Source organism: Trachemys scripta, chromosome 2 (assembly GCF_013100865.1).
Source record: "Trachemys scripta elegans isolate TJP31775 chromosome 2, CAS_Tse_1.0, whole genome shotgun sequence".
Lineage (NCBI taxonomy): Eukaryota > Metazoa > Chordata > Testudines > Emydidae > Trachemys > Trachemys scripta.
The window spans coordinates 259423291-259438315 of NC_048299.1; the positions used below are offsets into that span (position 1 = coordinate 259423291).

At 42.0% G+C, this 15025-nt stretch overlaps 1 protein-coding gene across 5 annotated transcripts in view; it reads left to right on the forward strand.

The window, feature by feature from the left end:
- COL14A1 (collagen type XIV alpha 1 chain) overlaps window positions 1–6260 on the forward strand; it is a 171095-nt gene extending 164835 nt beyond the window's left edge. For 3 of the 5 annotated variants that reach the window (XM_034763530.1, XM_034763534.1, XM_034763531.1), the window contains 3 exons: window positions 2823–2900; window positions 3789–3944; window positions 5299–6260. In XM_034763530.1, the coding sequence (XP_034619421.1) occupies window positions 2823–2900; window positions 3789–3944; window positions 5299–5618 (554 nt within the window). In that variant the 3' untranslated portion in view covers window positions 5619–6260. Of the gene's footprint in view, window positions 1–2822; window positions 2901–3788; window positions 3945–4774; window positions 5204–5298 lie in introns of those variants that run through there. The other 2 variants (XM_034763533.1, XM_034763532.1) reach the window with 2 other exon arrangements.
- The last annotated feature ends 8765 nt before the right edge of the window (window positions 6261–15025 follow it).

A 15025-nucleotide genomic window follows, 5' to 3' on the forward strand; every position in this document is an offset into this window, starting at 1 on the left:
ATCTAGCATAAGGCCTTGCATGAAATGATGGTACGGGTAGTGAAAAGTGTAACAGTTTCAACAGGAGAGATTGAGAGAGACCTTTCCCAGGGTACCCCTATAGCCTAGTGTCGGGGGTTCAAATCTCTGCCCCACATCTGGTAGAAGGGGGTTTTGAACTTGAGTGCTCTAACCACTGGGCTAACAGTTGTAAGGGGGGCTGCTGCATCCTCATTTATTTATTTTATTTTATTTTTTAGAAAGGATTTTGGTGCCTAACTCCATGAGAAGCGTGTGACGCTATCTCAGGGTTCTCAGGACTGAAAGATGCCCTGTTACCAACCTGCCTGAGAGAGAGACCCGTTTGTGAATAACTAGTTGTCAGGTCCCTGACGCCACCAGTCTGCTAGCCACCCGAACAAAGTCCTCAGTCTGCCAGCCCCTCCTTTGCCTTGCACCCCAAATTCTAAGCCCCTCTGAAAGCATCCCCCTGTAGTATCCAGCCCCTGTGACTGGACACACTATTTTACCAGAGTCCCTGTTCCCAATGGAATAGTATAAACATAGATTAACTGGTACAACTCATGATTAGGTCTTTTATAACGCCACGCCACAAAGATATATTTATAGTGAAACAACCATATGTTTGTTATCAAAGATTAAGATTTAAGAGCTACCAAGGAAGGATAATAGAAACAAAAATAATTACATATAAAACAAGAAGTATAACATGCTTACACTTAATTTTATTTAAACAGTCTAAAATTCTTGTCTGAAGTAGTTTTTCAGTAGGGTGACAACCTGTTATTTTAAGGGATGTTCCTTGACCATTTTAAACATTAAATGGCAGTTTATGATCATTGCATTGTATACTCGAGGGGAGTAAAAACATACACTTGAGAGCAAAATACATGATATGTGAAGAGAAATGGCGTTTCCTTAAAATGTCCCTTATTTTTCATGTGCTTTCCCCTATTTCCATCCAATAAAGGTGGTCACCCTATCTCTCTCCTAAAGCTTTCTTGCAGTGTTTCCAACCAGGACAGGTTGGGAATCCCATTATCATTAATGTAATTGTACTGCCCAATTACATCTTCAAGTGCAGGATAACAGGGTGCCGTCCCTGTCCCCAGGTATAGTCCAATATACCTTTGAAGGCAGCGCACCCCACAGCCCAGAGAAAGCTCTTTTCCCCCTGCTATTCTCCTCCTGTTACATCTCACCGCCCTCCTTCTGCATTTAGCTCAAAGGGGTGATTGTGAATGAGCCAATACTCAATTTATATTTCAACAGACAGACCATTTCAGCTGGTCTGGCAGGAAACCAGTTTTTCATTGGGAATAATACCTTGATAGAAACAGTCAGGGCATTCTGTCAGTACATAGCCATAACATTTTAAAACATCATGAGTACATACATTCACAATGATATGCATGACCAGCACGATCCTGGCTTTGGTTTTGGTTTTGGTATCTTACATGACCCTTTTATATATAAATACCATGTCAGAGATGTAGTGGATTCTGACAATTACAAATGAGTATGTCAGGCCTGTCAGGGGCTACTGTTACAGAGCAGTGATCCCTTTGCTACTTGCCATTGAGGGTTTGTTAGGGTCACAGCAGTTCATGGCTGTGAATCTTTAAGCAGAGGGAGGTGCCTCCCTTGGGCCCAGACTTAGGTGTCCAACTCCCTTTGAAGGGCAGGGCTTAGGCTATGCTCCTCTCCTTGGCGTTTCCTATTGGCTAGCTTAGCAACTCCAGCTTAGCATGCCAGCTTGTGTGATTCCCATTCTTTGCTGCCCAGTGGAATCCTAGGCTTCCTACACAAGGCATGGGGAGCATTAGATGTTGGCATAGGCGCTGACTTCCTCTCTACCCAGGGGGGTGTTTGACCCCCTGCCCTGGGCCTGTCCCAACTCCACCCCTTCCTCCAAGCCCCCATCCCTGCCCCACCTCTTGGCCACTGTTGGAAGACAGGATATTGAGCTAGTTGGACCATTATTTGGACCTAATATGGCCATTCTTAGGTTATTTTCTTATGTTGGGATAGCTGCTTTATAACAAGTGTATGAAAGGATGCTATAGAAGTAGTTCAGGAGATTAAAAAAGTATATTAATGTAGGGCTTTGTCTACCCCACTGGCTATATGGTCTCCTATGACATAGGTCAGATACTGAGTTGACATCTTCAGGGGAAGTTCAGCCATGTTGGAAGGGGTGGTGGTGGAGGTACCTAACTCACCTGCTATGGCAGGAGAGACATCAGAGCTGCATGGAACTGGTGATCTCAGACTGGGCCTTATTACCTGTTCTTGGGACCAGATTCTGTACCTCATTGTAGGTTCTTTCCATTGTTCTTAAAGGGGCTGCAGTGGCCCCCTGAGGACTCCTGCCACTGCAAGGGTGGTATAGGACCAACACAGGTCCAGCTTTAGGGGCAGGGAGTTGGTGAAGCACATAGTGGATTGGATGTTCTGGGCTGCGGCACACTACAGAGACAGCTGTGGCTTCCTCTTAATTTATTCCAGAGGCTGCATTGGGGCAGGCTGGAAGTAGAGAGGCCTAAAGCCACCTTTGCTGGCCCCCTGCTGCACCTTCTCTGCTGATCCTCCTGGGCAGTGTGGCCTGCACTTCCTCTCTCTTTACCCTGCTGGCGCCATACTGGGAGCAGGCCCTAGGAGAGTTCTGACCTCTTTGGTAGACTGTCTGTAGCAGGAGGGAGAAATGGGATCCCACTCCTTTCAATACTAAACACCAGTCTGTGGAAAGATGAGTGAGACAAGCAGCTGGTTTATAAAGACCTATGTTCAAGCTGTTGTTCTGATTGTTAATATTTCAATAGGTTTACCAGGCGAGAAAGGAGAAAGAGGCAACCCGGGTGTTGGAACACAAGGGCCCAGAGGCCCACCAGGGCCTGCAGGTAAAGTTATCACTCTCCGGAGCTCTTAGGGTTAACACACAGCTGTAACCCATCCTAGTATTTGCAGGCCAGTTGAGATTTTCAGGGGTCTGTCGAGCACCTTGCAGGCTTAGGCGGCAGGACCCTTCGTGTCCCAAATCTATATTGGGCACCTCAGTGTCACAATGCTTGTGTCAAGACATCACAAGCCAGCGTCACAACATGATGACACTCTGTCAGTCACATACATATTCTCCCTTTGCCTGCAATAAACCCCTCATCCACAGGACATGTGTTTTTGTGGAATAAGGAGAGGCTGCATTTGGTTTCTTACTGAAACATTTATGACTGCTGGAAAGGTTTATACTAAGTTCATGGAAAAATATACATGGTGAAATCCTGGCCCAATTGAAGTCAATGGAAAAAATAGATTTGACTTCAGTAGGGCCAGGATTTCCCGCACTGAGTATATTGCTAGAAAGGTAGAGTATTCCATGTGTGTAATACGAAATGGAAGAGGTAAGGGAGCCTGGACTATCCTCCCTAAAGAGTTACCTGACAGTTGGTGCAATCTGCTGAGCCTTAACTGCAAAACATTTGCTCATCAGAAGTATTATAATAAACTTTAAGGATAAAAAACAAAACTCTCTCTGGTAGGGAGGACTTAGCAGTATCCAGACAGTATGTGAGGCTCATCAGCAGTAGGGAAATCACCCAAAATTCTTCCCAGTTTGCTGGGGGAGTTCCCAGGAGTCCCTTTCTCGTTAGTGAAGCTGTCTCTCTGGGTATTTATAGCACTCTCAGAGTCATGGTATCCTAGCAGGTGCTTCCAGTGCTGCCAGGATGTTCTAAAGGCAGTGCTTTTACTGAGGATGCTAGTTATTTGTTTCATGCATGTACTTTATGCAGGACCTTCTGGTGAAAGTCGAACTGGCAGCCCAGGGCCACCAGGATCCCCAGGCCAACGAGGCCCACCTGGTCATACAGGTGTTCCTGGTCCACAGGGTCCTTCTGGCCAACCTGGCTACTGTGATCCTTCTTCTTGTGCTGGGTATGATGTGGGAGGTGAGTACATTTCTTCAGTGTAAATAGTCTTTATCCAGCCTTCAGGAGTCAGCTTTGTAGATGGGGTGGGATGAGAAGGAAGTGTAGTGCTTTTACCAACAGCCAAAATAATGGAGGCCTTTGATAAAACCTTGCATTAAAATGTGATACCCCTTGAAAAGCTATGGGTCTAGTTCTCCTCTAATTTATGGATTTATACTAAGAGAAGAGTGTAACCGAGTAAGAAACAAGAAAATTCACATCAAACTCAGAAAGCCTATATCATGAATGAAGTGCATCAGTATTGTCCTGTGTGTGTATGTGGCACTGTCAGATTGTATGCGTCCACTACATGTCAACTGAATGTTTTATTTGTTGAGTCTCCATTTTCTAATGTTTGTGGCAGTGGAGTCTTGTAGTCTTTGAACATATTACCCAGTTTCCTCATTCATGTGCTTCTATATAGCATGAAAGCATGAACTCTACTAAACAAAAACTACTGAAACCTGAAAGAAGGATGCACGTGCTCATCGATAACCAATGAAACATAATCCAGAAAACAGGATCTTTTCTAAAATCCCTTCTGTAACATTTAGGGATCCTGTATCATAGTGTTTTCCATTATAATATATAGAGGCAATGGAAGGAAATTAACAGGAATAATGACACAATCATGATACTGGACTTTAATTTTAATTTTCTGTTTTAGTAAGATATTAGTCACTACAAATGTAATATATGAGATAGTTTAGTTTGTATGTTTTACTGATCTGTATATTTTTGTTGTTCGTCTCTTCCCATCCTTTTCTCCTCTCTACCCCCACCCTTTATTGTTCATTTCCGATTTGAAGGCCCAATCCCTTACAATGGCTTCCACTCCAGAAGGTGAAAGGCTCATTCTGGTTGCATTTTTCCTTTCATTTGGCTGAAGGTCAGAAATGAATACTGAGCTGCCCTATACTTTACATCAACAATATTGACCGCCACTAACAGACTTTGTGTTACTGCTGTCTATGCACTTCTCTTCCTTTCCCTGTTAAAATTAAAATTTGCCTGACCTTTTCTGTCCATTAATAATAGATTCTAGGACATAATTGGAATCTAGTAAAGCAGACAAATTGCTTTAGTAAATAATAAGCACAATGGTGTAATTTTTGGTGATGGTGTCCAACTAACTTGGCTGTCGAGTGGTAGGTTTGTTTCCAATCTCTCCTGCTTATTAATTGTGTTAAATGTTTTCAGTGTTTCTTTTTGTGAATTCAATGTATTATATTTAAAAAGATGTAATATTCCAATTTCCTAATTATTACTTTAATTTTCTGCTCCCCTTCTTTTGTGGTAACCATATAAATATTCTTGCTGGTGGTGGGTCAAGGTGGATACGGTGATACAACTGATCAAGACATCCCCGTAGTTCAATTGCCACATAACTCCTACCAAATCTATGACCCAGAGGAACTTTATGATGGTGAGCAACAGCACTATATAGTTCATGGGTCCTACCCCCAACCAGCCCAATATCCCCAGTCCTCCTATCCAGAACCTCATCTTGCTCAACCAGAGTTTACTCCTGTTCAGGAAGAGATGGACGCCATCGAAATGAGATCTCCTGGAATTAGTCGTTTCAGAAGGCAAATATCAAAAAGAAGTGTGAATGCTCCAATACGCAAGAGGGCAATTGAAAAAAACACTTAAGGAACTGTTAAAAAGTGAAATTTATGTGCATATAGTTTTAGGCTTGTGTCCAGTTGCCTAAATTATCATCTTGGAAAATGGTTACAGGCTCATATGTTAAAGGAAAAAAAATTGTACACAACCACCTCAACAGAACAAATAATGGTAATTATGTTGCATGCCAGAAACTATTAGTATTTTAGTGGGTTGGTGCTAGAAGATTAAAAGGTCATTTATAGACCTTTGAGACTCTTGTGTACTGTTTGACACATTATTCAAACTGTATCTAAAAAAAAAAAAAGCATCACAATAGCTGGTGTAATTAAGACAATTCAGAAAAGTTAATTCAGTAGTATCTTGCTGTCCATGTTTCTCCATATGATTTGTTCTATTAATATTTTGATAAATTGCTTTCCTAGCAGAGTAACCTTACTAAATTCATAGACTGTCAGGGTTGGAAGGGACCTCATCACTGAAGAGATGCATATTTAGTAGGTTTCCTTATACCTGGCTGTTACATTCTTTCACAAAGAAGTCTTATGTTAATGGGATTTTTTTCACAGTATCTATTCAAAATACACCACGTTCTATGGGACCATGCTGATAATTTATTGTGAACCTATTTCAATTGTTTTGTACGGAAATAAAGGTTGCAAACTTTTATAAGTTAACATTCCATTTTGTTAATTTTAGCTCCAAATATTTGGACTAAACTTCAGATGACAGCATGTAAAGGCAGAATATAGATACTTTCCAATTACAACCATTTATTTTTGCCTTCAGTGTAGTATCATGACAAAAGAAATAGAACGGGACACTTGTTTGTTTTGCTCTACAAAATGCACACAGTTGAAGTTAAATTTGTATTTATTACTTGAAAACTACTAGTATAAGACTAAATATGAATCAGAAGTCAGAATGTGAAATATAGATTGACTATACAGCATGTGGACACTGGATATTGCATATGGGTACCAAACTAATAGCAAAGGACTATAATCTGTAACTGCAAAACAACTTGGTCAGCTAATCATGGCACAGTGAAACCAGTCAAGATACAAATCAATTCACATAATACTTCAATCTATAATAACAGTGATACAGGAGGGCCAGGGAGCAGTGGTAGAGTGAAATATATAAACCCAAGGCTAATTAAGGAGTGGTTTCCTGTAGTTTAGGGAGGGTGACTACAGGTAAGGGTGGCAGTCAATTAAGGCCCTGTCAGGAACCTAATAAAATCCCCCTACTTCAGACAGACAGAGAGAAGGAGGAAGGAAAGAGGACTGGAGCTTGGAGGTGTGATGTGAGACTTGAAAGACCAGAGAACTGAAGTAAGGGAGACCCTGCCCCAGAAGGGGAGGGAGACTCCCTCCCCCAGTGTCTAAGGATCGAAAGTACCCCACCCCAGGGGGAAGAGGGTAAGAACACACAGGGGATGAGAGGGGCTGGGGCTCCGAGTAAGGAGCAAACACAGACCCCTCCTCTGCTTCCCTCCTTTACCACCTTGCTGGGCAACTAGTGGGGCCCTTGGCACCCCAAGAGCAGGGGCAAGGGGTGGCATCTTAGCCCCCCGCCAAGAAAAGCGCAGAACCCACCACACTAACATCTAACATCGGCCATTTTGTCACATAATGCACATAAATATATTTTGCCATTTTACAACTCAAATCAGAGTTCTGACCAGAGTAAGCAACAGTTATGTTAATCTTAATGATAAAACCTCTTATAGGATTAAAAAAGAGTAAGTTGTGTACCTTATAGTAATTGGAGGTTCTTCAAGATGTGTGGTCCTTACCTGTGGGTAGTCATGTGCTCCATGTGTCCAGAGTCGGGAATTCTGAAAGCTGTGTCTGTTGGTGCCCTTTATCTCCTCGGTTGGGGGCATGAGGTGAGCAAGGGTGGGGCAGACTGACCACTCTCCAGTTCCTTCTCTACCACGAATCGAAGATGAGCCAAAGCAGATGGGATAGAGAGCAGGGAGTGGAATACAGATAGGGACCACACATCTCAAAGAACCTCCAGTTAATCTTCTCTTTGAGTGCTGGTCCCTATGTGTATTCCACTGTGGGTGATGGACAAGCAGTACTCAGCAGGTGAGGCAGTTGGTCCGTCCTGGCCTTTATCTACTTTTTTGAAGCTTGAGGTTAGGAAGGACTCATGTGTGGACCAATGGACACTGCTTTCAAAAATTCTCCAGCTACATGGGTACCCACAGTGGAATAGACATAGGGACTAATGCCTAAGACTACTTACAAACCTCTCAGAAACAAGATTATTTGTATTACAGTAGTGATTAATCATGGACCCAGGTGCCATTGTGGTAGGCACTGTAAAAAACATTCTAATTTAATAGGTGCCACAAGTACTCCTGTTCTTTCTTAGAGACTAACAAATTTATTAGAGCATAAGCTTTCGTGGACTACAGCCCACTTCTTCGGATGCATCCGAAGTACTCCTGTTCTTTCTGCGGATACAGACTAACACGGCTGCTACTCTGAAACACATCTAATTTAATAATTACTCCAATTTTTAATTCTTATCCACAACTGCTCGCTTTGGACTATGTTTTGTCTATGCTTATGCTTCTTAAATGCCTGTGTGTTGGGCTAAGAGATTGCATGGCAAAGATGAAGCAGTTGACACCAGGGTTATTGTTCAGCATAGCTCGTCTTCCTTCCCCTGAAAAAGGCCAGCGTGTGTTCATTCTCATCCAGCTACGGACTGTCAGTCTCTGCTTGCACCCCATGGTGCGTCCTCTTAGCTCATCAAGATGAAGGGAGATGACTCATTGGCATTTAATCTACAACAAAGTTGTATATTTTTGCTGTACTGTCTCAAAAACCTATGGCCCAAAATTAGGCCCCAATTTACCAGAGCATTTATACATAGGAGTAAGGCCATCCCTGTTCATCTCCCAGTGCTCTTCCCAGTAAGATAACCACGTATGTTTATATTCTGAAATTTAATTTCTGCATTGTTATTTGTTAGCCCTCTAATTCTTACCATTCTCCTGCAATTAGGTCAGGGTAAGTTATGAAGCGGGGGATTGAAGAGGGTGCACAGTAAATTTCTCTCTGGGACTTCTTGCATTTTACGGAAGAATGGTGGAATGGCATAGAATAATTGACTGACTACATTTAATGGCAGGATGTATGCACATTCAACGATATTAATTCCTTGCCAGAAAACACTCAAGTCTGCCTCCCACAGACTAGCCGAAATAATTTTTTTTCTTCCAGACAAATTAATATGAGGAAGTATTGAATACTAACTTTCCCAACTACACCTTTGAAGTTATTTTCATGATCTAGTTTATAGATTCATTAGCAAATTATAAGAGATGCACATACAGGCAGCTCCCTGTGTAGCACCCCTCTCCACCTGGTTACCTCCTTTAATGGCAATCCGCTTATAGGTTTTGATGGACAGGTCTGGGTTCTTTTGGATCCCGCCACCCACTAAGCAGGGTGTATCTTTTTTTCCTATGAAATTATTTGGCGGTGCCTCCACCCCCCTCGCTCCTTCCTGGCAGGGTCACCAGGGCAGCTTTGGCAGAAAATTCTAACTACAGAGTAATCCCCACTTACTTGCCAGATAGTTGGAGACTTCCAAGAAATAACACAAACACATAAAAATATATTCAACACAATAATTATATTAAACAGGAGACAAATACACCATAACAGCATGAAACACTATTTTTAGGGTCACCGGTGCCCACACTGAAAATACCCATGACTTGATGTAACAAGTGTAAAATTAGTGTCCTGTTTGTACGTGTACTTTGCTGGGGCCCTTGATGACTTATAAAATTCTTCTCTGCAGTGGTTTAGCAGCGTGGCTGACTGGGTTCAGTACAGCCCAAAGGACTCACAAGTGAGAGGGAGGTGATAAATCCCTCCACTGGTGTAATATGCAGCTGGTTATAAAATCCTCAAACCCTTACTCCCTGGCTTGAGGACACAGTTCAGGGAGTAGGGGGGTCCCCAAAACAAATTCCCTGACTAACTAAAAGATGGTGCACTCACAAACTCCAGGAATGATCCTCAGATTCGAAGATGACGCTGGACTCATCAGTCACTGCAGAGGGGCTGCTGTATGCTGGCAGCGATCCTCCTCAAGCAGGAATCAGGCTGTGTCGGTCCCAGGATTTCCCCTTCAGGGCCGCCCAGAGGATTCAGGGGGCCTGGGGCAAAGCAATTTCGGGGGACCCTTCCATAAAAAAAAAGTTGCAATACCACAGAATACTATATTCTTGTGGGGGCCCCTGTGGGTCCTGGGGCAAACTGCCCCACTTGCCCCCTCCCCTCCCCAGGCAGCCCTGTTCCCCTCACCACAAAGGGGTGCAGGGCTCAAGGTAAAGGTTATACAACTACACTGACAACCAAACTGTAGCCTCCTAGCCCAGCCTCTAGTCACACACTCAGCAGGCAGCTTCCCTGGACTAGCAGCCAGATCAGAGCTGACCATGTGGTGACTGGTCTCACCTAGGGAGTTGGAGGGTGAACCCAGCCTGGCTGGGGAAATTTCCCAGCAAACACTACAAATTGGGAATCATCAGTGGGGAAGGAAAAACCCAGCTGAGGGATCTGCTGTCAGGTCTCTAGAAGCCTGTTCTCAAGGGGAAACCTGCATGCAGGCCTGGGACTCACCAGCAACCCACACGGCCAGTCCTGCCCTTGCTAGCACCACACTCCTCCAAAATGGCTTCTTCCCTTTCCTGAACTGCCTGGGAGGGGCATCTCACTCCCTATTGGTTGTCGGGCAGATTCTGAGTTTGCCTTGGCTCCTCCTCCCCAAGCTACCAGCAGACAGAGCTCCAGGAATCTATGCAATCTCCTTGGGGGGGGGGGGGTTACACTTGTATGAGCTGTTTTTAACTAATTCTGTATAGCAAATAGGTACCAGTATAACATTAAGATGTCAGAGGACAGTTATACCAATTTTTTTTAAATGCTGGGCTATAGTGAGTCAAATTCTGCAGTCCTTAATCAGGTAATATCCCTATTGGGATTAGGCCCTAACAACTTTAGAATGCATACTGAGCCCGAGAGCGCTAAAAATGTGTCCAAAAATGTTTGTATGTAGTTGGTAGGCTACTAAAGTATTTTCACACATTAGTACTTGTTTTAACATTTTGAAGATGGCCATTGCATCTTTCCTTGTAACAAAATTCAAAATACAAACATTCCTAATGCTAACACTTGAACCTTTTCTAAGTACTACTTAAACATTTTTAACTTCATTATGAAATCCTGAGAATCTCACCAACTGTATTGAACTGAAGTTAGTTTGCTAGTAGTATGACCAGATGAAACAGCAGCAAAAATAAACTAATCAGAATTTTGTAGAAATATTGTGCAGAGAGGATATCTCTATTTGTATGAGATTTGGGCAGGACTTAGTGAACCCAATAAACCTACTTAAAGCCGCAGTCTCTAATGTTTGAGTTAGAAAGAAATTCATGTTACTGTAACTGCAAGGCTAGGAAATTAATATACTGTTGTCTACACAAAGAGCAGTTGAGCAGTAAAATGTATAGTCAGTCAGATACAAGGCAGAGTGCTATCGATCTGCTTTAGACTTTGGATTCAATGCTGAATAAACTCAAATCCACTCAACTGGTTTCCTTTCATTAAAGAGATTTTTTCTGGTCTGCATTGCCACTCATGTAACTAGCCAGCTCAAAGGTACACCTCAGTAAATCCCAGCCTACAGATTTGCCTTTCTAAAGAGGTTTCCCCAGAGAACATATACTGAAAAATTCAGAGGGAATTATTTACCTGTCACAGGTGCCTATCACGTTGGTATCTAAGCTCCAAAACCAGATATACAGAAACTATGAAAAGACCAGAAGATGGTCTCTCTCTACCTTTCACTAGAGTTCAATGATGTGTGTTGTATTTTGTTGTTGCTGAAAGGTTTTTTACTTAGAAAAGTGGGTCTAAAGCAGCATACAGTATGATGTTACCAATGCTTTACAGCATATACTTTGCTTATAACAAGCCTGCCATTCTTAGCTCTGCAGATGACGTAACTCAGCATTGCGCCCTCAGAAGTTAAGGGAGCTACATCAGTTTGAGAATGGCCCATTAACTAAATGTACTCAAAATTACATCCCACACTGAATCAGTAAGCTCTTTTGAGTGACTGGCAGTAGATAATATTTCACTTGACCAGAGCTCAAAAAGCCGGGATCATTGGTTAAGGTCTACTTGGGATGATCCTAAAATAAAATTGAAATGTTTTTCCTAACAGGTTAACTAGAGCATTATGAATTAAAGATTCAGGATGTCAAAATGCTTACTGGTAGTTGTGTATATTATGTACAAATATATTATGTACATAGACTGTGATTGTGACAGCAGTCCAGGGGGTTTAGACACATTGCACATTAAAGTTAATAGATGTGTCTAAAACCCTTAAATCAGTTTGATAAACTCAACCCACTACATCAGAAGGGTAGCCGTGTTAGTCTGGATCTGTAAAAAGCAACAGAGTCCAGTGGCACCTTTAAGACTAACAGATGTATTGGAACATAAGCTTTCGTTGGTGAATACCCACTTCGTCAGACACATGTCAACCATTTTACACACACACACACACACACACACACTATATATATATAATAAAATTTCAATTTCACTGCAAGGTAAACTAATCCTATCTCCAGAGTGAAGCCCCCCTATTAATAACCCCACTATAATGTAAATTCAAATAATTCTTAGATTAGTAATATAGACTCAAGCCTCCCTCAGAATGAGGAGGCTCATCGGGACTCTTTGCTCCATGTACGGGATTAACAGTTGCAGTATATAATCCCTGTGCTAGTTATATTCTTGCTCCATATTTTTCAAATAGTGGCATCAACCACCATGGAACAATTCTCCCTTCCTCCTCCTACACATAAATCCTTTTAATACACAAGTTAGAGGATAACTTTGAGGCAATACAATGAGTATTGGTAATATTTCACATTATGAATTAATTTATGTATTGTGGTTCACAACATGAGCCTATATTTACAGTTTAGTCAAGCAAATAATAAAATTGAGGTGAGATTTACTGGCTTACCATAATCAAAGTACTACATACACACAAGTTAATATATGTGAACCTAGTGTGTCCTCTGATGATAAATAAGTGGTAGTGCCAACCTAACAAGTCATACAAATATTTTATTTGGAATTTGTGCACTTGCCAAAAAAAGTAAAAAAGACAGATGCTCTGGCTCAACATTTCCTCCAAAATCCAGTCACCTGAATCCTGAGAGTTACAGACTTTGCCAGATGGTCTAATAAATTAAAGTTGCTGATTGTGAAGTATTTAACACAGGATGAATGGCTGAAACCATCCAGTGCCTACCTATAAATATACTGTATCCTCACATAAAAAAAGAGGGCTTATTTCAAGAAGTTGGATGCTTTTTAAAAAAAACAAAAATACTCTATGTTAATGACTGAAATTAGGTTGCGAGATCACTGGCTAAGAATGTTTCCTAAAATAAGTCCATTTGAATGCCAAAGAAATGGCCAATGTGAAAAATACATTCTCTTATGCTCTGGATATAGAAAACGGAGCCAAAATTTCCTTGAGAGACTAAAAGAATAAAAATGGGCATACAAGTAGTCCTGCATCCTCAACTCCAACGAAAATACTAGATTAAGGGCTTAATTCCATCACCACCTTCACTTAGGAGCATTGTGTATACGTAGCCCTATCGACTTCAGAGGGGTAGTTTGTGGGAATAAAGTACACTTTTGAGTAAAAAGATTTGCTGCAACAGGTCTGTAATTTTTGCCTTAATTTGCATCACTGAACAGTTATTTTGCTCATCTTCAGTTTCATTGTTTGGGATCAGTAAGAAAAATGCTACACTGCTGTACTTGTGTAAAACAACCTAATTTTCCTAAGACAGGGTTGAAGGACAGATTTTGGTTTGAAAGGAAAGAGGAAAACGCTCTATGTAATCTATTTGGTTTTCACAGTTGGTGTGCTATGCAGGATTTTTCTGGTTTCAATGGGCTCTTTGTCTACTGAAGTCAGCCCAGTGCTGAGTTGCCATCCACGCTTGCCCTTCCTCAGTTACCCAGGAAAAAATATTTTAAGATTAGGCACAGCTCAAGATGTACATTTCTGTGGCTAAGTGCTGAGCTATGGACACACGATTTTGCACTAAAATTGTGACCGGGTGCAGTTTTTCTGTAATTTTTCAAAGTAGCAACATTTATTTTAAGGCAGAGATGGTCAAGTGGACACCACCCCTCTGTCAAAGTGTTAGTGTCCCAGGGCACCTAGGGACCAAGATGGGGCCACTGCCCTCACCCAGCCTCTAGTTTGCAGCGCCCAGGAATTCTGCTACACTGGTCTGGTTGTAGGAGGATCAGTCCCCTGGCTGTGTCTCAGATAGTCCACCCTCTTCCAGGGTTGTCAACAAACATGAAGAAATGAAACATGACTGTTCCAAAGGGGTTGTAGGGCCCTTTCTTCAGAGGGTCTCTGGTATGCTGTGGCCCTAACCAAGTGTAGAAGCTAGTCTAAAAAAATAGTCCCACAGTAGTGGTTCAGTATCAGGCCCTTCCTTCCTTCAGGGAAGGAACCCATTGGTTGCCAGAAAATCTTGCCTTCAGCCAGCCCTTCGGGAGCTGAAGATTGGAAGCTGGCTCTCCTCTGTGGTCTGCCTCCAGCTATGCGGTACTCTCCCTTTTTTAAGCCCTTCCCTCTGTGTCTGACATCTCTCACAGATGTGGCGGGGCAGGATTGATTGAGCCCAGGATAGTTTATTAACCCAAAGCTGCACCATGAAGTGTTTGTAGAACCCATCATGCCCTCCCATTTGTAATAATATAACCTCCAGTTACAATGAACAGTGGTAGCATTGGAAAAGTAGTATTAGGAAAGTATTTAGTTGTCATTTAATGTGATTTAGCAGGTAGAAATAAAATAGTGTCAGTACCATGCCACCATCCAGCTCTTTGCAGACTACTGCAAAGTGCACAGCAGACTAACAATGGTCTATGAATTACAGTTTGGGAACTTTTAGGCTAGTACAAGGAAGAGTAGTCCCCATTCTGTCCGGGTGTTATTTAAATGTCTTAAAACTAAGTGAACGGCTTACAATATTAACTTTTAGGTTACGCTGATGCTAATATTAATACAATACTATGGAAACTGCAGGTTCACTTAGGGCCACATTTAGCAAAATCTCTCCTGACTTCCATTCAGCATGTCTTCAGAATCTGGAAAAGGTTTTCTGAAGAACTGGGCATAAAAGATTGTCACAATACAGTTTTATGTGCACTCAGTTTAAAAATGTTTAGTTATAAATCAACATGCAGAAGTGACAAATGACTTCTTTATATAGCACAAATCAAAGTTTCCTGAAGCTCCAAAAAAGGCTATGCAAGTATTAAAGGAGTTCTAAAATA